A 24,305-nucleotide genomic window follows, 5' to 3' on the forward strand; every position below is an offset into this window, starting at 1 on the left:
CAAAAGTGAAGTAATTATGGGTGAGGATGAAGTTGGTAAGTGTGATAAGGAACGAGATTTTTGGAAGATCTTCGGGTGGGTGTTGGGAGAGGTAGTGTTCAAGGGCAGAGAGACCATGGGTATGTGGGATGTTTGTGTAAAGGGATGTAGTATCTATGGTGACAAGAAAGGTTTCAGGTGGGAGGGGAGTGGTTTGTGTCTTTGATATAGGATGGGAGTCTGCGGGTGATAGGTTCGAGGTGTTGGTCTACCAGAGCTGAGATATGTTATGTTGGGGCTTTGAAGCCTGCCACAATGGGTCGGCCAGGATGGTTCTCTTTGTGGGTTTTGAGTAATAGGTAGAAGGTAGGGGTACATAGCTCAGGTGGAGTGAGTAGGCTGAGTAGCTGTTGTGAGGCCTTGAGAGGGACCTTGGATTTTTAGGATTTTCTGCAGCTCAGTCTGGATGGAGGGAATGGGATCCTGGGTAACAGCTTTGTAGGTTGAGGTGTCGGAGAGTTGACGCAGTCCTTCTGCCACATACGGGATTCAGCTGGGGTGATGTTGGGGGTTCTTGGGATGTTCTTCAAGGAGGACTGGGAGGCAATACTGGATGTGAGGAATTCTTGAAATGTCTGCAACGGATGGTTTTCGGGGAGGGGAGGAGGATCCCTTTGACAAGGTGGTCATAACTGTTCTAGACAGGGTTCAATGCTGGGTCTAGTATTATACATTTCAAAAGGTATTTACTTTTTGAAGATTTATTTATGATATGTATCCACAGGTAATCCATAGACTGCAAATGGCAATGTTGAATTAACAGAACTACTTCTATTTGCATGTGTCTTTCAATGCATATAGCAGTCCAAAATTGCTAAAAGAGAAATGCAAAGCCATAGAAATAAATATGAATGGAGGAAAGGTATGTGCCATACATAGGAGGAAAAAAAGACCCTTTGGAGAAAGGGGAAGCAAGTCTATGAATAACAAGACTTAGATGGGAAGTGAGTACTAAGTAAAAAAGGAAAAACTGAAAGGTAGAAGGCATATGCAGAAGGAATGCATAAAGGAAACAAATTTGAAGACAATTTTATGGAAAGGGGTGAGGAAGTGAATGAAAATAATATGTGGAATGCAATATTGTGAGGGGAATTTAACAGAGAATTGAAAGATGCACTTGAAACAAGGCACGTAGAGTAAAACATTTGCTCAGAATTGAAGGGGTCAAGAGCAAGATGTGCTAACCTGCTGCAGCATATTTTGAGTTACTGTATGTTGTTTATTTAGTTAAACTCAAAGCCAAGTAAGGTAAGACAGAAAAGTTATATAGTGGACTGAAGAACACACAATCAATAAGAACTAATTTAGCATGAATTGACATTACACTGAGTGCACTATCCGAAAATTACCTCGAGCAATTAAACAGAGAACCGACTCGTGGAGATAACATCTTGGACCTACTGATAACAAACAGACCTGAACTTTTCGACTCTGTAAGTGCAGAACAGGGAATCAGTGATCATAAGGCCATTGCAGCATCCCTGGATATGGAAGTTCATAGGAATATAAAAAAAGGGAGAAAGGTTTATATGTTTAGCAAGAGTAATAGAAGACAGATCAAAATGAAAATTTCTGTTCCGACACTGACAATGTTGAGTGTTTAAAGAAAAAGTTCAAGGCAATCGTAAAATGTGTTTTAGACAGGTACGTGCCGAGTAAAACTGTGAGGGACGGGAAAAACCCACCGTGGTTCAACAACAAAGTTAGGAAACTACTGCGAAAGCAAAGACAGCTTCACTGCAAATTTAAACGTGGCCAAAACCTCTCAGACAAACAGAAGCTAAACGATGTCAAAGTTAGCGTAAGGAGGGCTATGCATGAAGCGTCCAGTGAATTCGAAAGTAAAATTCTATGTACCGACTTCACAGAAAATCCTAGGAAGTTCTAGTCTTACGTTAAATCAGTAAGTGGCTCGAAACAGCATATCCAGACACTCCGGGATGATGATGGCATTGAAAAAGAGGATGACATGCGTAAAGCTGAAATACTAAACACCTTTTTCCAAAGCTGTTTCACAGAGGAAGACCGCACTGCAGTTCCTTCTCTAAATCATCACACAAACGAAAAAATGGCTGACATCGAAATAAGTGTCCAAGGAATAGAAAAGCAACTGGAATCACTCAACAGACGAAAGTCCACTGGACCTGACGGGATACCAATTCGATTCTACACAGAGTATGCAAAAGAACTTGCCCCCTTCTAACGGCCGTGTACCGCAAGTCTCTAGAGGAACGGAAGGTTCCAAATGATTGGAAAAGAGCACAGGTAGTCCCAGTCTTCAAGAAGGGTCGTCGAGCAGATGCGCAAAGCTATAGACCTGTATCTCTGATGTCGATCTGTTGTAGAATTTTAGAACATGTTTTTTGCTCGCGTATCATGTCGTTTTTGGAAACCCAGAATCTACTCTGTAGGAATCAACATGGATTCCGGAAACAGCGATCGTGTGAGACCCAATTCGCTTTATTTGTTCATGAGACCCAGAAAATATTAGATATAGGCTCCCAGGTAGATGCTATTTTCCTTGACTTCCGGAAGGCGTTCGATACAATTCCGCACTGTCGCCTGATAAACAAAGTAAGAGCCTACGGAATACCAGACCATCTGTGTGGCTGGATTGAAGAGTTTTTAGCAAACAGAACACAGCATGTTGTTACCAATGGTGAGACGTCTACAGACGTTAAAGTAACCTCTGGCGTGCCACAGGGGAGTGTTATGGGACCATTGCTTTTCACAATATATATAAATGTCCTAGTAGATAGTGTCGGAAGTTCCATGCGGCTTTTGCGGATGATGCTGTAGTATACAGAGAAGTTGCAGCATTAGAAAAATGTAGCGAAATGCAGGAAGATCTGCAGCGGATAGGCACTTGGTGCAGGGAGTGGCAACTGACCCTTAACGTAGACAAATGTAATGTATTGCGAATACATAGAAAGAAGGATCCTTTATTGTATGATTATATGATAGCGGAACAAACACTGGTAGCAGTTACTTCTGTAAAATATCTGGGAGTATGCGAGGCCAAACAATTTGAAGTGGAATGATCATATAAAATTAATTGTTGGTAAGGCAGGTACCAGGTTGTGATTCATTGGGAGAGTCCTTAGAAAATGTAGTCCATCAACAAAGGAGGTGGCTTACAAAACACTCGTTCGACCTATACTTGAGTATTGATCATCAGTGTGGGATCCGTACCAGATCGGGTTGATGGAGGAGATAGAGAAGATCCAAAGAAGAGCGGCGCATTTCATCACAGGGTTATTTGGTAACCGTGATAACGTTACGGAGATGTTTAGCAAACTCAAGTGGCAGACTCTGCGAGAGAGGCGCTCTGCATTGGGTGTAGCTTGCTCGCCAGGTTTCGAGAGGGTGCGTTTCTGGATGAGGTATAGAATATATTGCGTCCCCCTACTTATACCTCCCGAGGAGATCACGAATGTAAAATTAGAGAGATTCAAGCAAGCACGGAGGCTTTCAGACAGTCATTCTTCCCGCGAACCATACGCGACTGGAACAGAAAAGGGAGATAATGACAGTGGCATGTAAAGTGCCCTCCGCCACACACCGTTGGGTGGCTCGCAGAGTATAAATGTAGATGTAGAACCAGTATATTATTACACCTGCACAACCACTACCAATGCATATGACAATGCATGCATTCATTTGAGTAGTGTGCTGTTCAGCTGCTCCGGATCCCCACAAGATACCAGCAAGTGGCCCCTGATGGGCAAATGCTTCATACATAGCGATGTACCAGCTCCATCTGGCACTCTTGTGCATGTTCTCTGTACTGCATTGTACTTATGCCGTCATGGTGACTTATAAATAGTTGGTTTCTTAAACCATGTCTTTTATTGTGTTCAGGGTTAGAACACGAATACATATGTTTCATTTGTAAGGATGGATATTTCCTGGAATACTTACTACAACCATTAACAAATACAGACTGTTATTTAACTATAACAAAACACAGTGCATACAGTTTTTGATACAGGATTCTTGTGAAAGCAAATTGTTATCACAGGTCAACTAAATTTTAAACTCTTAGATCTGCAGAGATATGAAAACGTTTCTTGGTCATATCACATTTAGGATCTTGTTCATAAAACAAATGTCACTATCCTCACTGTAAGAATAATCTCTGACATTGAAATGCAAACTCCTGTACTTCACTTACTTCCATTCTACCACTTCCTATGAAATTCTGTTTTGGAGCAACTGTGTGCATGCATGAATAATTATTCTTTGCCCTGAAAAAGGCAGTCCCAGTAATTTGTGGAGTCAGTTTACAATTTTCATGCAGGTCTTGGCTCCAGTGTCTCAGAATTCTGAGTATGTCACCCATACGCATGTGTTCTCTTATAGGATTTGTGGTTCATAACACAAACCGATTCTGCAAGAAACTAGATCAGTTGGTACAGGAAACTTAGGGGAAAAATCATGTACTTTTGAACAGTGGTGGGATGGAATATCATGAGCAACATACTAAAGCTCTGAGTGTTGGTGTTGGGGGCTGTTTAAAGTTCACCTTTTCTCTGTTTTCTTCAATAACAAAAAAACTGCTGCTTCTAGTGATAATATATCCCAGTACAAAACTAGACTACATTAAATTCCCTAAGACCAATAGTTTCCACATTATAGGGGGTGTAAAATGCACAGATGATTAAAAATAGTGCTTTGACGGTATAAAATTAATGTTTACTATTAAATGAAGTGGTTAAGAACAAATATTAAGTGTTCATACCACATCTAAGCGCAATAGAGCCATATTAATAGATGAACTGTGTTCTGGGTGGTGTAAAAGAGGGGAGGGTAGATTGTGGTCATGCACTTCCCTCCTGCATTTGTCTTCATTGACTGTGCTTAACTGCAGCATTCACCTAGTGAACACATAACACAAATATTTGCACTTAGATAACACTTAACTAAATATTCTAAAGAAAGATGTGTAAAATTCCTCAAGTTCCATTTCGAGTAGGCTTCCTGCTGAACTGAAAAATTGATAAATCCTAGATCTTCATATCAAAGTTAAAAGGCTTTCTCATGGCACACACCTTTTATTCTTGCAAACTTCTTTTATTCTGTACACGAAATCACTGCAACAGTTTAAGACCTTTATTTGTTATTTATCTGTATGTACTGCTGCAAATGGTCATTCTTTCTTATTTTTAATTTTCATCAGCATTCTGTGAATTATATCCCATGGCCAAACAGCTTTGACTCACATGGTCCCACAGAACATCTTAGTCTGTTGTAGAATTTCATTTTCATACATCAGGAAGTTAGCACATATATCTAACCTTTCTTTCTTGTGTTATATGAATGGTCAAAAGGATTCCCTTGTGTAATTCTCTTTCTGAAAGCAGAAATTTAATGCCACACATGTAGAGGGAAAGAAATGTGTAATAATACCAGGTTTTTAAGTAATGAATGACATAATCCCTTAGGTGTGCAATACGTATGTTAATAATGATTTCTTTCTGCAGCCTCAGAATGAGCAAAATGTGTCTTGAAATTTCTCAAAAAGCAGTCCCACACCTTATAAAAATTCAAAATAACTGTGGTATGTCTTTTCTGTGTGTGAGTAGTACTAGATAATGTCTGTACTGACAATGCAAAGTTACAGAATTAAGTTGCTATGCAGTCACATTGTATATTTCAAGACAAATTATCCTGATTTAATAATAGCCATTTAATAGAATCCACTTTTGATATGTTTTGATTTTTATGACCTAAATTAATTTCCTCCCATGTCAACCATTTGGTCCAGAATAGAAGCACATTGTTCTTTTTTTAATCATTACAGTATCATTAATATCGAATTATATCTGTAGGTTTCATCTGGGAAGAAACCATGGAGATATATGTGGAAGGTCTACGAGATTATCTGCGCAATATGTGGAATTTCATAGATTTCACCAGGAACTCACTTTACGTGGCAGTTGCAGTATTGCGGTTTGCAGCATATATACAGCAATCACAAGAGATTGCTCATGATCCTGCAACAGCTTACATACCTCGTGAGCAGTGGGATGCTTTTGATCCACAATTAATTGCAGAAGGTCTCTTTGCAGCTGCCAATGTTTTTAGGTAAGATCATTAAAATTCTTTCGGAAATTGCAAACAAATGAATAACTTGTGTATGGTCTTCTTGAATCAGTGAACATTATTCTAAATTCCTACCACTTTGCCTTCTCTTCCGTAAGATGTAACAGAAAAGATTTTTAGTATACCACATCTGTATCTACAATTCTTCTGTCACATGCTTTACAACAGTGTTTAGGCAAACCACAGGGCATTTTATAAAATTCACATTACTAATTCAAGTGAATTAATCATTACAAAACAAAAAATAATGTCAAAGTGCAAATGACACATGTATCACTTAAGATACTGAATGATACTTTCTTCCTGTTAATTGTATGTCTACAAAATCCACTGATGAAGCCACATCCACAACAATAATTTTGTGTGGCTCAATGGCCAGGCATAAGTCTTTCAATCGGAAATTGCTTCAGCAAATTGTATCCCCCTAAGCTAACCCTGGTGAAAGTTGGAATTCAACTACATGTCGTTCCTGGAAATTCCTCACATCACTGAGCAGTGAAGGCTAGATTAAAGGTTGACAGAAATTTTGCATGGTTCAACTGGGATTCAATCCCATAACCTCTTTGCTGCCAGGCATGTGCTTTTACCACTAGACCACCAGGCTCGACAACCACACCCATGAAAACACTGATTTGTGGTCCTGTAGAACTGACTACTGAAAAATGTTGTTGACATTGGCATTAGCAAACAGTCAGCTTGTTCCATATTTTCCACTGAGAAGACATGCTGTGATTATAGAACTGACTCACTGCACATCGTATCACAAAGTTGCAATCATGATCAAAGTACCATGCAATAAACTAAAAAACTAACTAATGTAATTATATCTAAAAACAAAGATGATGTAACTTACCAAACGAAAGTGTTGGTATGTTGATAGAGACACAAACAAACACAAACACACACACAAAAGTCAAGCTTTCGCAACCCATGGTTGCTTCATCAGGAAAGAGGGAAGGAGAGGGAAAGACGAAAGGATGTGGGTTTTAAGGAAGAGGGTAAGGAGTCATTCCAATCCCGGGAGCGGAAAGACTTGCCTTAGGTGGAAAAAAGAACAGGTATACACTCGCACACACACACACACACACACACACACACACACATATCCATCCGCACATATACAGGCACAAGCAGACATATGACTCCCTACCCTCTTCCTTAAAACCCACATCCTTTTGTCTTTCCCTCTCCTTTCCTCTTTCCTGATGAAGCAACAGTGGGTTGCGAAGCTTGAATTTTGTGAGTGTGTTTGTGTTTGTTTGTGTCTCTATCAACATACCAACGCTTTCGTTTGGTAAGTTACATCATCTTTGTTTTTAGATATATTTTTCCCATGTGGAATGTTTCCCTCTATTATATTCAACTAATATAATTACATATAAATGTTTTCCAATCAGATAAAACAGTTCCTACTTAGCTTACACTATTGTTTTTAAAATATGATAGTGTTTAATTCCTTGATGAACTGCAACTCATGGACTGAGAAGCAGATAAAGTAGCAAATATCTTAAATGATTAAAAAAGAGTTAACTAATGTAGAATAAATCTTACTGTGTGCCATGGTACTAACCTGGTTCAAGGCTCATCTTCTTGTTCTTGGTAGCACATTAGTTTGTTGTCTCAAAACTGAAAACTTCTTTGGAGATTAAATGTTGTTAAACAATGATAGATGCAACACCATTGTTTAAGGTTCACTTATTCCCACATTAAACTTGAACTGATCTTTTGGAATGATGACCAGTTTCTTAATTATACTATTTACAAAAATCAGGCTAGTCCTCTGGTTAAGTGACAGTTTCTGTCATAAAATTTATCATAAATCTCCTTACTCCAAATCTTACAGTTTATAACAACAGTCAATTGAGCACAGCTCTCTCCATAATTCACCATAAACACCCACAGTGGTATAGGTCTAAAAACATACTTATGAAGTACAGTCTCGTAAACACAGTGTTTGCTCACAACAAACAAAAAGGTTCATGAAGATATTTCAAACATACTTACTTATTGATGAGAGAAATGACAGGGATGAATGAATTGTTCCAGGAATGACAGTTAAAACAAACATTTGTACATTTCATTGCAGCATTTGATTTGATGAGCACAAAATTGCATAGGCATGTCAACAGATTGACTTCTAAGTATCGACTTCACTCTATAACTGGGTATACTGACACAGAGATGAATGACTGCAGTAAACAAGCTTGTTACATGATGTTAACATGGTAATGCCTCACCATGGACACTTCACGTATACAGATATCACTCATGAGATTACTCAACGTGGCCTCATGACACCGATGTTAACATGGTAATGGTTAGCCATAGACTAAATATTTTTGTGTGAGGGCAAGCTATTTAAAGACTTATGTATGAATATTTTTGGATTTTGGAAAATAAAAAATGAACAGTTGAAATTTATTAGAATTGAGCTATATGTCCAGACAATAATTTGGTTTATATATGTAGGTGGTTTGAAAAGTTCTCGGAATCATCAGAACAGGTCAGCGCTAGCGCAACGAGTTGTTCACGGGAAATTCATTGGACTGTTGCCTGTAAACACGTGCCACGTCAATGCTCTTGAAAGAGAACTGTGGTGGTGATGTGGCTCTGTTGTTTCTGCATAGCGATTTGTGAAGATAGAAAAAAAAAAAAGATTCGAGCAGTGATTAAGTACTTCATAAAGAAAGGTACAAAAGCAAAGGACATTCATGCTGATTTCCTGAATGCACTGGGGGACTCTGTTCCTTCATATTCAACTGTTGAAAAGCGGACAAATGAATTTAAATTTGGTCAGGAGAACTTAGATGATGATCCACGCAGTGGTCGGCCAAGATGTGCCACTACTCCAGAAATCATTGGAAAAGTGCACAAAATAGTCACGGAGGATCGCCGATTGAAAATGCGTGAAATTGCTCATGCTAGCCAGATGTCATCTGAAAGGGTATATCACATTTTAACTGAAGAATTAGAAATGAAAAATTTATCTGCAAGATGGGTGCCACGACTCTTGATGCTGGATCAAAGACACATGAGAACGGACATATTGGAACAAGGTTTGGCCCATTTTAGGAGAAACGAACAAGATTTTTTGCATTGGTTTGTGACCACAGATGAAACTTGGGTGCACTACGACATCCCAAAAACAAAACAACAGTCAAGGCAGTGGAAACATGCTGATTCTCTGCCACCAAAGAAAGCAAAGACAATTCCTTCGGTGGGACAGGTCATGGCATTAGTGTTCTGGTATGCGAAGGGGGTTCTGGTTGTAGATTATCCCCCACTAGGCAAACAATTACTGGAGAATACTATTCTAACCTCCTGGATAAATCGCAACAAAAGATATGTGAAAAAAGGCTGGGTTTAGTAAGGAAAAAAGTCATCTTCCATCAAGACAATGCACGCCCACACACATGTGCCATCACCATGGCAAAATTAAATGAACTAAGGTATGAATTGTTGCCACACCCACATTATTCACCTGATATGGCTCTGTCAGACTTCCATCTCTTCCATGATGAAAGTTTCAGTGATGTAAGTTCTTTTTTTCTATTCCGTTCCGAGAACTTTTCAAACCACCCTCATAATATCTAGTTAATACATTACAAAAGATGACAGAATTATTTTGTGTGTCTACACTGGGAACTACCTATTTACAAGTACAGTTTAGAGATCTGATATTATGATAATTTATGCAAGTACCTAATTTGTGACAACTGATAAATGAAGGGTTTCAGTTGGTCCAGAAAGATTGTGGCAACCAAACTATAATGGTAAACTTGGGATTTATATAGGTATAATGACACAAAAGGCCACAGTAATTTTGAGTCTGACTGGAATTCAATATTAATAATCTGTTCAGTTAACAATTTTCTGTAAAATTAAAATAACTTAACTGTAAAGTCTGAAGTCAGAGCTTTCAAATGGTGTGCTGATTTTTTATTATTTTTATTATTACTTTATTTCTATTATTTTGTACACTTATTATTTTGTTACAATTATTATTTTGTAATATTTATTTATCTCTCAAACTTGATTTTCTGTAATAGAACCTAAGTTACTGCTTACTGTAATATGAAATCATTTTGTTTTGTTTTTATGTACTACAATAGATTTTTGACATGTTCCATATCCTGTGATATTGTCACAACATGGATCACCAGAACAATAAATAAATAAATAAATAAATAATATTTCCTAAGCCACTAATTAGCTCAGTCAACATCTACCATAACATGATAATTTCAATTATCCATTACTTTTGATTAATATAGTTCCAGTAGAACTAAACACATCACTGTAATCAACATACTGAAAAATATCATCTCAATAATGAATCTGCATGGAATATGGTCTGAGTAATATTCTGACAGATTTGGGTGGTGGTGGTGGTTAGTGTTTAACGTCCCGTCGACAACGAGGTCATTAGAGACGGAGCGCAAGCTCGGCTTAGGGAAGGATTGGGAAGGAAATCGGCCGTGCCCTTTCAAAGGAACCATCCCGGCATTTGCCTGAAACGATTTAGGGAAATCACGGAAAACCTAAATCAGGATGGCCGGAGACGGGATTGAACCGTCGTCCTCCCGAATGCGAGTCCAGTGTGCTAACCACTGCGCCACCTCGCTCGGTACAGATTTGGGCATATGCTTTATATAAACAATATGGATAACTTAGACACAAAATGAAAAATATATACAGTTGTTAATAGGAGTGCAACAATAGATGGTGGAAGAGTTCCAGCTTGCTTTGTTACATGTGGAGTGGAGTTTACTCTGAACTGGAATTTACTGCCATATTAAAACTATATGCATGGCTAGGACGTAATCCACATCCTTAGCTTTTGTGGATCATGCTTTTACCAACTGATCTGTCAAGGCACACGTCTAGATATTGGTAAAAGTGTCAATCTGCCAATGTCTCTTTTCTACTTTCCAAACTACAGATATACACATTCTCCTAAATACCTTGCTTTTACCTACGGAAAATAGAAGAGAGGTACTCAGAGTAGGTATTAAAATCCATGGAGAAGAAATAAAAACTTTGAGGTTCACCGATGACAAATGTAAATCTGTCAGAGACAACAAAGGACTTGGAAGAGCAGTTGAATGGAATGGATAGTGTCTTGAAAGGAGGGTATAGGATGAACATCAACAAAAGCAAAATGAGGATAATGGAATGTAGTCGAATTAAGTCGGGTGATGCTGAGGGAATTAGATTAGGAAATGAGACACTTAAAGTAGTAAAGGAATTTTGCTATTTGGGGAGCAAAGTAACTGATGATGGTTGAAGTAGAGAGGATATAAAATGTAGACTGGCAATGGCAAGGAAATCGTTTCTGAAGAAGAGAAATTTGTTAACATCGAGTATAGATTTAAGTGTCAGGAAGTCATTTCTGAAAGTATTTGTGTGGAATGTAGCCATGTATGGAAGTGAAACATGGACGATAAATAGTTTGGACAAGAAGAGAATAGAAGCTTTTGAAATGTGGTGCTACAGAAGAATGCTGAAGATTAGATGGGTAGATCACATAACTAATGAGGAAGTATTGAATAGGATTGGGGAGAAGAGAAGTTTGTGGCACAACTTGACTAGAAGAAGGGATCGGTTGGTAGGACATGTGTTGAGGCATCAAGGGATCACCAATTTAGTATTGGAGGGCAGTGTGGAGGGTAAAAACCGTAGATGGAGGCCAAGAGATGAATACACTAAGCAAATTCAGAAGGATGTAGGTTGCAGTAGGTACTGGGAGATGAAGAAGCTTGCACAGGATAGAGTAGCATGGAGAGCTGCATCAAACCAGTCTCAGGACTGAAGACCACAACAACAACAACAACAAAAATAAAACAAATCAGAAGAGCGTTGGATAGCAGCTTTATGCGCATAATAATAACAAAGTGATATAGTGTGTTCAAGTCATGTAGCATATGTTTAAAAAAATGTAAATTTTTGGGAAGGATAGAGCTGTGTATTAAATAAAGATATATGATAGGCGTTTGAAGGATGAGAAAGAAAACTCAAGCAGAGAACTAAAGAGAAAGTTCAAGGACTTCTAGGATGAAGGTCCCAGCATGTTATCGACACAAGAGAAGTAACTTCAGGAGGCCACAGGGATGTGTATTGGGGCTCTTTCTGTTCATCTGGTACAATAATGATTTCATAGAAAATCTTAATCATAACACAGAACATTTTGTAGTTGATGCACTTATCTATAGTGAAGTGCTATGTGAAAAAAGTTGCACAAATATTTAGTGAGATTTGGTAATATTTCAAAGTGGTGCAGAGATTGGTAACCTGCTTCAAATGTAAAACTGGGCACTTCACACAACATATAAAATAGTAACCAATGACTACAATATCATTGAGTAAGGAATCAGTTAACCCATGCAAATACCTGGATATAATAATCTGTATGGATATGAAATCGATTGATAGCATAGGCTCAGTCATTTTTTAAGTAGGCATCAGACTTTGATTCATTGGCATGATATTGGGACAGTATAGTCCGTCCACAAAAGAGACTGCTTATAAAATATTTATGCACCCCATCTCTGAATATTTCTTAAGGGTGTGAGCCCCTTAATAAATAAGGCCTAACAGCATATATTGAATGTATTCAAATGAAAACAGCACTATATGATCACATGTTTGTTTCACTTGTGAGAGAATGTCGTAGTGATGCTAAAAAACCTAATTGGCAGATCCTTGAAGATAGGCACCAATTATCCTGAAAAAGTCTGCCTACAGAGTTTCAAGAACCAGTACTAAGTGAAGAATCTAGAAATATACTTCATTCCTGTAGAGTCCACAAACACCAGATTAGACTAATTACAGCATGAATAGTCATTTTAAGCAGATAAGCTTTCTGCACTCGATATATGATTGAATCTAGAAGATAACATTTGGTACGATGTTGAGTATCATCTCTCATGCACTTCACAGCTGTTTGCAGAGTATATACAAGGGCTAATTTCCATGTACTTGTCTGCAATCCTGGTACACATTAAAACCACAACACTACACTACTGCAGCACACTGGTAAATGACCCAAAACAAAATGGCATAGTGCACTGATAAAGAGGAGTATCATGCAGTAATTTGTTTTTGGCAGCAGTGGAAATGTTTTGGCTGTCTCAGGCAAATCCTGATGATTTCTTTAGCTGTCTGGATTGCAACATTTCAGCTGCTGTTGAAAATGGATTATTGCATGACACTCCACTTCATCAATGCACTGCACTATTTTGTTTTGGCTCCTCTGTGACATGCTACGGTAATGTTGATGGGTATTCCAATGTGTATAATAAGTACCTGAATTCGTTTGTTTGAGAGCTACACGTTAGAGGGAAAATTTCATGATATGTGATAACTTGTATCAATTTTTTTAGTAGCTTGGTGCTGACTTTTTCATAAAACAATACTCTTCTGTGCACACAACTTCAGAAGTTTGTACTACAATAAGATTCTATCAATGAAAACTCCATCTCCACTTTTGTATGTGCTGATTTCCTTGGGACAACACTTGTCACTATTAAAAAAAAAATGTTTATGAATGTGTGAGTACATACAGTTTTTTCTTTGAGTTGTTGTTTATATGTATAAATTACTTTTTTTATTTTGTACACAACACTGGTATAACGTGATATATGAATACTGATTAAACTTCCTAACTCAATTATGCTTATGTGGACATGACATCTATAGCACACCTCTGGACTGGACACCACTTCAGATCTTTATGTGTTAAATATTGCTGCATATTTATTCAACTAGCTTCTAAGCTGGCCTCATGAGGGTGAGTGGATCTCATTCCACATTTTCCCAGAAGAGATAAATCCAAAGTGATCAATAGGAATTGAAACTGGGATCTCCACTTAAGCTAGCGACACTACTAGACCATGGAGGCAGGCATACTATTTACAGCAATGAACTTTCCACTGACACACATATATAAAGTGTTCCGTTATTTTTTGATGAAAACCTATCTAAATCTGTAAGTCAATTGGCTTAGTACCCATCCTGCATATCTGAAAAACCTAATGGGTTTACATATATGATCTAGGTGTAACATCAACCTTTCCAAAAACAAAAGAAAGGATGCTACTTGGCCTATGGGTATGTCATACCCCTGCAACCTCAATCCCCTGTTTCTTACATATTGCCGGCCGGAGTGGCCATGCGGTTCTAGGTGCTACAGTCTGGAACCGAGCGACTGCTACGGTCGCAGGTTTGAATCCTGCCTCGGGCAAGGATGTGTGTGATGTCCTTAGGTTAGTTAGGTTTAATTAGTTCTAAGTTCTAGGCGACTGATGACCTCATAAGTTAAGTCGCATAGTGCTCAGAGCCATTTCTTACATATTGTTCTATGCACCTTCTGAGTTTGGAAGCATTTCAGATATTCTTTCTCGATGTTGCAATTTTTATAGACGTTAATTGTTGGCATGGTGAACCTAAATACATTAAAGTTTATCTTCTAAAACAAGTCAGCATATCATTTCTAACACAAAATCAACTTTATTTCAGTGCCTTGAAACTGGTTCACTTGTTCTCAATCAACCCTCATCTTGGACCCCTTCAGATATCCCTCGGACGAATGGTCATTGACATTGTAAAGTTTTTCTTCATATACAGCTTGGTGCTATTCGCCTTTGCCTGTGGTAAGTAACACTTTACAACAATCAATGATGATAATAAATGCATTTAATGAAAGAAATAATATTATTTTAAACATTTAATGTTTCTCTAAAGTACAAGCTGAAATTTGCACAAGCCATGCATGAAAGTAGATGAATATTATTAACAGATTAAAACAAAACTGATAAAAGCTCCAATCTTCTAATTCTCATGATTACATAATGATCTATCATCATTAGAATTTCAACTGGACTAAGAATAGTGTTCACACAGTTCACTTAATTACTGAAACATTTTTTTAAATTTCTCATGACTGCCTTACATTGTTGAGTGCTTGTTTCTGAAAATGATGTATATTACTTTTTAAAGGTCTGAACCAGCTGTTATGGTATTTTGCTGAACTAGAGAGACAGAAATGTTACCACCTGCCTGGAGGTCTACCTGACTGGGAAAATAATGGTGATTCATGCATGAAATGGAGGAGTTTTGGAAAGTATGTTCCTTATTGAAACAAAAAACTATGATCATTTGCTAACTAGCTGCGTTAGAGCCAACACACACACACACACACACACACACACACAGAGAGAGAGAGAGAGAGAGAGAGAGAGAGAGAGAGGTGAGAAATACAAGCACGCACTTTAACTTGTGTTATTTAAGGGAAGGAGATGTAGTGAGTGAAGAAAGCACGCTTCATCCAGTGCACAGAGCTTCAACAAGGAGGAATGTTGTGAGGGGAGCAGGCCTTCTCTCCTTCACAAAATGCAGACACAATATTCATTCTCTGTATTTTTAGTGCACACAAGTACAGAAGTGAGACACTAGGCTAATGAATGCTCAGATGGTTTGTACAATTAAAATTAAAACAGGACCTGCCTTTTATAGTGACAGGTTTCATCATTTTTAACACGGTAATTAGCTCTCAACAAATTTGCTTCCATTGGAATTTAAACTGATTTTCATTATAAAGTGTACATAAAAAGTGCTACAGCACACATTCATAATGATTACTGATTTGATTTGGCTTGTAATCAGATAGACAGAACAACAGCTTATTTAACCCTTTGCTCCCCACACATTCTGATAATGGATACTTCTACCTGAAATACTGTTACCAACTTCCCTAGAGAGAATGCTAACTCTAGTCTATACTGTACCCCATATACGCCTCCCCCAATGGCTGTGTCTGTCTTTGACCCATCTGTAAACCAGACTGTGTCTCCTGAACAGTATTGTGGTTCATTCTCCCACTGCTCCCTGCTTCCAGCTGTTACACTGAAAGGTTTATTGAAGCAACTGGAAGCTATTGCATTGTCAATTGACATTTCCCCAACCATTATTCTATTTATCACATTCATTACATTAGTGTTGGGTTCTGGATACAATAAAGGTTTCCAGTTTTTAACTTGTATGTCTCTGCTGCTGCAACCACTGTAACCTCCAGATGTAATGGGGGCATGTTCAGCATGCTCTTCATCCTAACAGTGGCTGCACTGCTAATTCCACCTGTTATGGCTGGGCATCTCAATTTCTACACCTCCCAAGCTTCTGAACAGACACTTCTATTTTCTTCCACCATACTACAGCCCCATAATTTATCATAGGTTTTATTATAGAAGTGTATATCCAATATATATATTTCTGGGACTTGAATGTTAGTTTTTACAACAGGCCCCTCTAGTGCACATAAGAGCACTTTTTGCCTTGGAACTTACATTGTTTATATGAAGAAGCCATAGTAACTTTGCATCCAGGCTTACTCCTAGGTGCTTCACTATCCCCTCTGCTGATAGAATTTCATCAATGAGCTTAAGATTAATGATGTGTTTTGGAAATGCTTCATTGTGAATGGTACTATGAAAGTTTTCCTGAGACTGACCCTTAGATTATGTTTCATAAATCAGTCTTGCACAATTTTCAGAGAAAATTGTGCCCTTGTTCTACTGGCACTTGCAAATTTGCCAGATATTACTATGAGTAAATCATCTGCATGTCCTTGTCAAAAGTACCCTCTACAATCTATGTTTCATAATAGTTGGGACAAAACTCCTCCTTGAAGATGCCTTCTGGTGATGTTGACCACCATTTGTCCATTCATCATGGTGGCTTCTACCTTTCGTCTACTCAGCATGGTGTTACTCCACGGTCTTAATGTTCCGCTCTTCTGCAACTTTAACCATGTTTTTGAAGGTTATATTACTAAAAGTCCCCTAAATATCCAGTAAGATGCAGAGAGCAGTTTCCCAAAAAGTGTATAGCTTTTTCCAATTTCTCAACAAGTGGGTGAAGCACTATTTTGCATCATTTTCCTGACTGACATGTGGGTTGGTTTTCATGTAGATAAGCCTTAGTTAACCTCCTTTTCCTAACATGTACACTGACCTATTTTCCTAATGTCTTTAAAAGGAAGGAGGACAGACTGACTGATCTCATATCCTTAACATTGGTATGTTCACTTCTCACCGGCTTTGGAATGAAAGCAAACTTCACTATTCTTCAAGCATTAGGAATGACTCCTGCTGCTAGACTGACTCTGAACAGCTGCATAGGAGTTGTATTAATCCCTGTCCTGCTTGTTGCAGTAAAGCTGGAAAGATTCCATCTGGGCCTGGTGATCTGAACATTTGAAACATTCCCACAGTCTATTGAATTTTCTTGTAGTCACCACATTTTCTGGCAGATTTCCAAATCACCCCTTGGTTATCTATACACTAGTAACTCAGAGGAATTGAATCTTGATGTGTGTCATCTGCCACTGTGCACTGATTGAAGAGAATGTTGAGGAGCACATCCATCATCTTGTCCTTTTACACCCACCATCCTCCCTCCTTAGAGTGCCTCCTGGATTTGTTTGTATTCTTGTGAGCATTTTGTTCAGTCTTCTGGCCTTGACAGTTGTACCTTTCACTTCCTCACAGAATACCTTCCAGGACAATAGTTATGTCTGGTTAATTGCATGGTTGTATTTGGCAAGGGCCTTCTGATATTTCGTCTATTAGCCTTTCCTTCTTGCAAAGTTAAACAGTCTTCTTACCTGCTTCCTAGTACAATCCTGTTTGTGCACTTCTTGATTGCTGGACAGTTTTTCAAGTTTGAGGTCATCATGCCAGATATTACTTCATCTACCATTTCCTCTAAATATACTGGATTTCTTATCGAAGTTTTAACTTCACATAAGTGTGAGTTTGGATCTTTCCTATATGAGTCTTAGTCTGTTTCCTTGGATTCCCATAAGCCATGGTCTGTGTAACACCCACTTCAAAGCCAAAATTATTATACATGTGGGCACGTGAGGACGGCTCCCCTGCCAGGTGAGGATGGCTCCACTGCCACATATCACTGTTTGACGTAACTAACCACTATGATGCACCCAAAAGTTATGTCAGTTACTTCATCTCTTCTTCTATTCCTGAAGATAAGTTCAAGACTAGTATTCAAGATTTCTAAATTGCTTCCCAATAGGTATTCAGTTATGTACTCAGCTCTGCTGTTGGTGTTCCTGCTTCCCACACCAGGTTGTGAGCATTGGCATCACAACGAATCAACAGTCATTCATTCATCTGCAAGCAGCTGTCTACCAATCTTCTCATTACTTGGGAAGGAAAAGCACTGTCCTCCTAAGGAAGGTACACTAAGGCCAACACAAATTCCTCTGTGTTTACTTCCTTACCCTCTTTCATCCTGATGGTCACTAAGTCCTTCAAGAAGCAATTCACCACTGGCATTAATGAAATTCCATTCTTGATATAAATCAATGTTCTGTTGTTTTTTTTAGATTCTAGCGAAAATCAGTTTACCTCCAGTTCCTCCAAGGCCTGACATGCACTCTTTATATAAAGAGAATTCCTGGATCATGGTTATCTCCACCTCCTGTCTTCCCAGAAGCAACTCCAATGGCACTTACTCCCTTAGTGTACTGCAGGTTTATCTGTAATGCTTCCAGCCACCAGCTTGCCACCATTGTCACTTCCAATGTCCGTAATTTCCTTGACAGAAACCTGCAAGAAGTTCTAGGTCCTGTGCTGGCAAGGCCTTCAGAGATTTCTCACTGACTTCCACCACACGGGTTTTGCCATCAGATACAACCTTCCAGTTATTACCCATTATAGTCACTTATCCAGACTTTTGGGTTCTGCACCTGTTCTTTCGCAGACAGGGTCTTTGGAGGAACATCCTTATGAAGTTTTGGTATCCAAATTGTCCACTTCTTCTGACTGGTTTGATGCAGCCCACCATGAATTCCTCTCCTTTACCAACCTTACAGTAGCAATTGCACCCTATGTCTTTAATTATTTGATGGATATACCCCATCTCTGTCTTCCTCTACAGTTTTACTCTCTATACTTCCCTCTAGCACCATGGAAGTTGTTCCACGATGCCTTAACAGATGTCTTGTCATTCTGTGCCTTCTTGTTGTCAGTGATTTTAGTATGTTCCTTTCCTTGCCGATTCTGCAGAGAACCTCCTCATTTCTTACCTTAACAGTCCACCTAATTTTCAACATTCTTTGTAGCAGCACATCTCAAAGGCTTTTATTCTCTTCTGTTCTGGATTTCCCGCAGTCCAAGTCTCAGTACCATATATGCTGTGCTCCAAACGTGCACTCTCAGAAATTTCTTCCTCAAGTTAAGATCTATGTATGATACTAGCAGACATCTCTTGACCAGGAATGAATTTTTCACCAGTGCTAGTTTGCTTTTTACGTCCTCATTGCCCCATCTGTCATAGGTTATTTTGCTACCTAGATAGCAGAATTCTTTAACTTTGTCTACTTCATGATCTCTCATTGTAATGTTTTCATTTCTGCTACTTCTCACTACTTTTGTCTTTCTTTGATTTACTCTCATTCCAAATTCTGTTCTCATTAGACTGTTCATGCCATTCAACACATCATGCAATCCTACTTCACTTTCAGTGAAGATTACAATCTCATCAGCATATCATATTGTTGATATCCTTTCACCCTGAATTTTAATCCCACTCTTGAATCTTTCTTTTATTTTCCTCATTGCTTCTTTGATGTATAGATTGAACAGTAGGGGGGGAAAGACTACATCCCTGTCTTACACCCTTTTTAATCTGAGCACTCCGATCTTGGTCTTCCAGTCTTATTGCTCCCTCTTCGTTCTTGTACAAATTGCATATCTCACACCTTTCCTGTAACTTACCCTTATTTTTCTCAGAATTTTGAACATCTTGTACCATTTTACATTGCTGAACAGTTATTTCCAGGTCAAAAAAATCCTGTTAACATGTCTTGATTTTTCTTCTGTCTTGCTTCTATTATCAACTGCAACATCAGAACTGCCTCTCTGGGGCCTTTACCTTTCCCAAAGCCAAACTGATCATCATCTAACAGATCCTCAATTTTCTTTTCCATTCTTCTAAATAGTATTCTTGTCCGCAACTTGGAAGCATGAGCTTTTAAGCTTATTGTGTGATAATCCTTGCACTTGTCACCTCTTGCTATCTTGCAATGCTGTCCTTTGACAGGCTATGTAGCAAGACAGAGGATTGTGGACAAGCACCATTTCCAGAGAGCACCGTGGCTCAAGGTTGGCTGTCTTCCATGACTATTGGTATCATTGTGTGGATGATGTTTTTCCAAAAGTCACATGGTGTATCACAAGTCTCATATATTCTACATATCAACATGAAGAGTCATCTTGTTGCCACTTCTTCCAATTACTTTAGAAATTCTGATGGAATATTATCTATCCCTTGTGCCTTAATTGATCTTAAGTCTTACAAAGCTCTTTTAAATTCTGATTCTAATAATGGGTCCCCTATCTCTTCCCTGTTGACTCCTGCTTCTTCTTCTATCACATCATCAGACATTGTAGAGGCCTTCAATGTACTCTTTCCACCTACCTGCTCTCTCCTCTGCACTTAGCAGCGGAATTCACATTGAACTCTTAATATTACTGCTCTTGCTTTTAATTTCACCAGAGGTTGTTTTGATTTTCCTATACGCTGAATCGGTCCTTCCAATAATCATTTCTTTTCTTGATTTCTTATTTTTCATGGAACCATTTTGCCTTAGTTTCCCTGCACTTCCTACTTGTTTCTTTCCTAAGTGACTTGTATTTCTATATTCCTGAATTTCCCTGAACATTTTAGTGCTTCCTTATTTCACTGATCAGATGAATTATTTCATCTGTTATTCATGGTTTCTTCACAGTTGTCTTCCGTGTACCCACAGTTTTCTTTCCAACTTCTGTGATTACCCTCTTTCGAAGATGTCCATTCCTCTTCAACCATACTACCTACTGATATCAATATAATAGAGGGAAACATTCCACGTGGGAAAAATATATCTAAAAACAAAGATGATGTGACTTACCGAACGAAAGTGCTGGCAGGTCGATAGACACACAAACAAACACAAACACACACACAAAATTCTAGCTTTCGCAACAAACAGTTGCTTTGTCTTTCCCTCTCCTTCCCTCTTTCCTGACGAAGCAACTGTTTGTTGCGAAAGCTAGAATTTTGTGTGTGTGTTTGTGTTTGTTTGTGTGTCTATCGACCTGCCAGCGCTTTTGTTCGGTAAGTCACATCATCTTTGTTTTTAGATATACTACCTACTGAGCTATTCATTATTGCAGCATCTATAGCTACAGAGAACTTCATTTCTTAGCACTTTTGTATCCCACTTCTTTGTGCACCGTTTCTTCCTGACTAGTCTCCTTAACTTAAGCCTACTCTTCGTCATTATTAAATTGTGATGTGAGTCTATATCTGCTCCTAGGTACACCTTACAATCCAATATCTTGTTTTGGAATCTCTGCCTGACCATGATGTAATCTAACTGAAATGTTCCTGTATCGACTGGCTATTTCCAAATATACCTTCTCCTCTTGTGATTCTTCAATGGAGTAATTGCTATTGCTAACTGATATTTATTGCAGAACTCAACTAGTCTTTCTCCTTTTGTTTCTACTACCAAATTCATTTTCTCCCCAATCCTTCCTTCTGCTATAACTGCATTCCAGTTCCCCATGACTATTCGATTTTCATCTCCCTTTACATACTGAATTACCCATTCAGTAACCTCATATATTTTTTATGTCTCTTCATCTTTGGCTTGCGATGTCGGCATGTACACCTGAACTATCACTGTCGGTGTCGGTTTCCTGTCGATTTGGATGAGAATAACCATATCACTGAACTGTTCACAGTGGCTCAACCTTTGCACTACTTTCCTGTTCATAGTGAATCCTATTCTCACTACACCATTTTCTGCAGCTGTTGATATTATTCTACATTCGTCTGACATGAAATCCTTGTTTTCCTTCCATTTCACTTCACTGACCCCTACTATACCTAGACTGAGCCATAGCATTTCCCTTTCCAGATTTTCTATCTTCGATATCACGTTCAAACTTCAGACATCCCACACTCCAAATTGTAGAATGTTCCCTCCCGAAGATCTGAATGGGATACTATTCCAGAATCTTTTGCCAATGGAGAAATTATTATAATACTTCTTCAATTACAGGCAACACATCCTATGTATCTAATGCAGTTGTTTCCATAGCCTTCTGCATCCTCATGCTGTTGATCATTGCTCATTCTTTTGCCTTTATGGGGAGTTTCCCACCCCAAGAGCACGAGAGATCCCTAAACTTCTACCCGCTCCTTTGTCACTTTGATTATGATGATGATGATGATGTTTGGTTTGTGGGGCGACTTCTTATGTCGGAAATCTTCAACCGCCATTGTCGATGATTTTTATTCAAAATTTAAGCACTGGCTTTGTTCTAACCCAGGGCTGAGGGTGTTTTCATTACTAATCAAAGATGCTACCTGTAGAACACGGGTGCATTTTGGGTACCATCTGATTATGCCAATTCACTGCTCCCTTCCCCTCACAGACAAATATTAGAGCACGTTTGTCTAGATAGATCCTTATGAATTTGGGGCCTAGACTCACATCCTTCCAAATCTTTTCAAAGAGAGCCATATGAACAGCTACTCCTGCTGCTAGGTGATACTGACCAGTAAATATCCCTGTTGGGCAACTGACATCCTAAAAGCCAATACTGCAGTATTGTAAGTATGTTTCCCCATTTACTGCCCCAACTTCTTCTGTATCCAGTGGTCCTCAGAAGGGGCAGGTAGACCTCTCAGTTACACTCCTCTCTTGTTCTTTTGTTTGCTGTCTTAGAAGTGGAAGACGTCCCACTCACAAGGTATTAGGTTTACGACCTTGTAATTCCTCCATTTGTGTTTAGGGAGCCATTCTTTGCCTTGCTTTTCTGTTTTTTGCTCTAAGAAGTTTCCTAGTATGAGCCCCAGGCAATGATTTGAGCTACATCTGGTCCAACTTCTCACTAATGTCTTCAACCTCTTGGACTGGTCTATCACCCAACCAAGTTGCAGAAATGGCTTCCATTGGTTCCAGAGCCAATGTTTAGGTATTTGAGGTATCATCAAATCCTTCAGTTTTTAAACTGTTTTCCATGTTCTCCATTTTGGGCCCACGAGAATTGGGGATATATCAGGTCATTACCAGAGCAGTCTCATGCCGTATAATGCTAATTACTCAGAAGTCGCCCAATGTCTCTAAGGCTCCATTCATGACACATCTTCCTATGTGCCACACACTCTTTTGTATGGATTACATCACATCTTTGGTTCAGTACCTAGTGTGCTTGGAAAAGGATGTCAGTATGTGGGAAGAATGGGGTCTTGTAGGCCATGCTTTGTCAAGTTCATCTACTGGGACCTTTCTGGCTTGGGAGATCTTGCCACTAGCTACACTACCACTCACATAGCCCTTATCTTCACACAAACATGCAAATCTCAGCCCGTATAGTTAGTGCTACAATATGGAGGTGTCCCCTGTAGAGTGTAGAGGGATAATGACCTAAGTGAAGCTCAAACTGACAATATCAAATAGGACACATAGCTACTCACTACATAGTGTAGGCACAGAGCAGAGGACAGACACATTTTAGGTTCATTAAGAGGTAGACTAAGCTACTGGACAAAGTTTCAGATGTATAAAAAAACCATACAAACACACATTATTACACATACAACTCGCACACACATGGTCATTTTCATCTTTGGGCACTATGGTCTGGTTGTGGTGGGCAACAGTCTCAGTTGAGGTGAGCAGTGGGGGGTATAGTACACCTGGATACTCCTTTCTCCTTCTCTGTTCCTCCCCTCTCCCCTTTCCTATCCAGCACGGCCTCCCAATGCTACACCAAAAAGCCCACCTACCTGTCCCCACCACATCCATGCACACCCACACAGGCAGCACTACAGCATCTTCCCCCAAACCCCACACTGCCCCTTCCCCATTCCACCTCACACTCATCTGTAACCCTTCTACCCACAGCTACACTGCTCACCACTCTTGGGTTTTAGCATCCAGAGACAACAACTGCATGTGTTTGTGTGTGTGTGTGTGTGTTTCTAAATCTGAAGAAGAGCTTTGTCCAATAGCTAGCCTACTTTTAAATGTACATTTAAATTGCCTGTCTGCCATTCATACTACCTCTCTGTTGTGAGTAGCAATC

At 39.0% G+C, this 24,305-nt stretch overlaps 1 protein-coding gene across 1 annotated transcript in view; it reads left to right on the forward strand.

Annotated features, from left to right (window-relative positions):
* Positions 1–24,305, forward strand: part of LOC126199303 (transient-receptor-potential-like protein) — a 212,081-nt gene that overhangs the window by 77,717 nt on the left and 110,059 nt on the right. The window contains exons 10-12 of the mRNA XM_049936138.1: positions 5,871–6,126; positions 14,662–14,795; positions 15,142–15,265. Of these exons, the coding sequence (XP_049792095.1) occupies positions 5,871–6,126; positions 14,662–14,795; positions 15,142–15,265 (514 nt within the window). The remainder of the gene's footprint in view (positions 1–5,870; positions 6,127–14,661; positions 14,796–15,141; positions 15,266–24,305) is intronic.

The sequence above is a fragment of the Schistocerca nitens genome, chromosome 8, assembly GCF_023898315.1.
Source record: "Schistocerca nitens isolate TAMUIC-IGC-003100 chromosome 8, iqSchNite1.1, whole genome shotgun sequence".
Lineage (NCBI taxonomy): Eukaryota > Metazoa > Arthropoda > Insecta > Orthoptera > Acrididae > Schistocerca > Schistocerca nitens.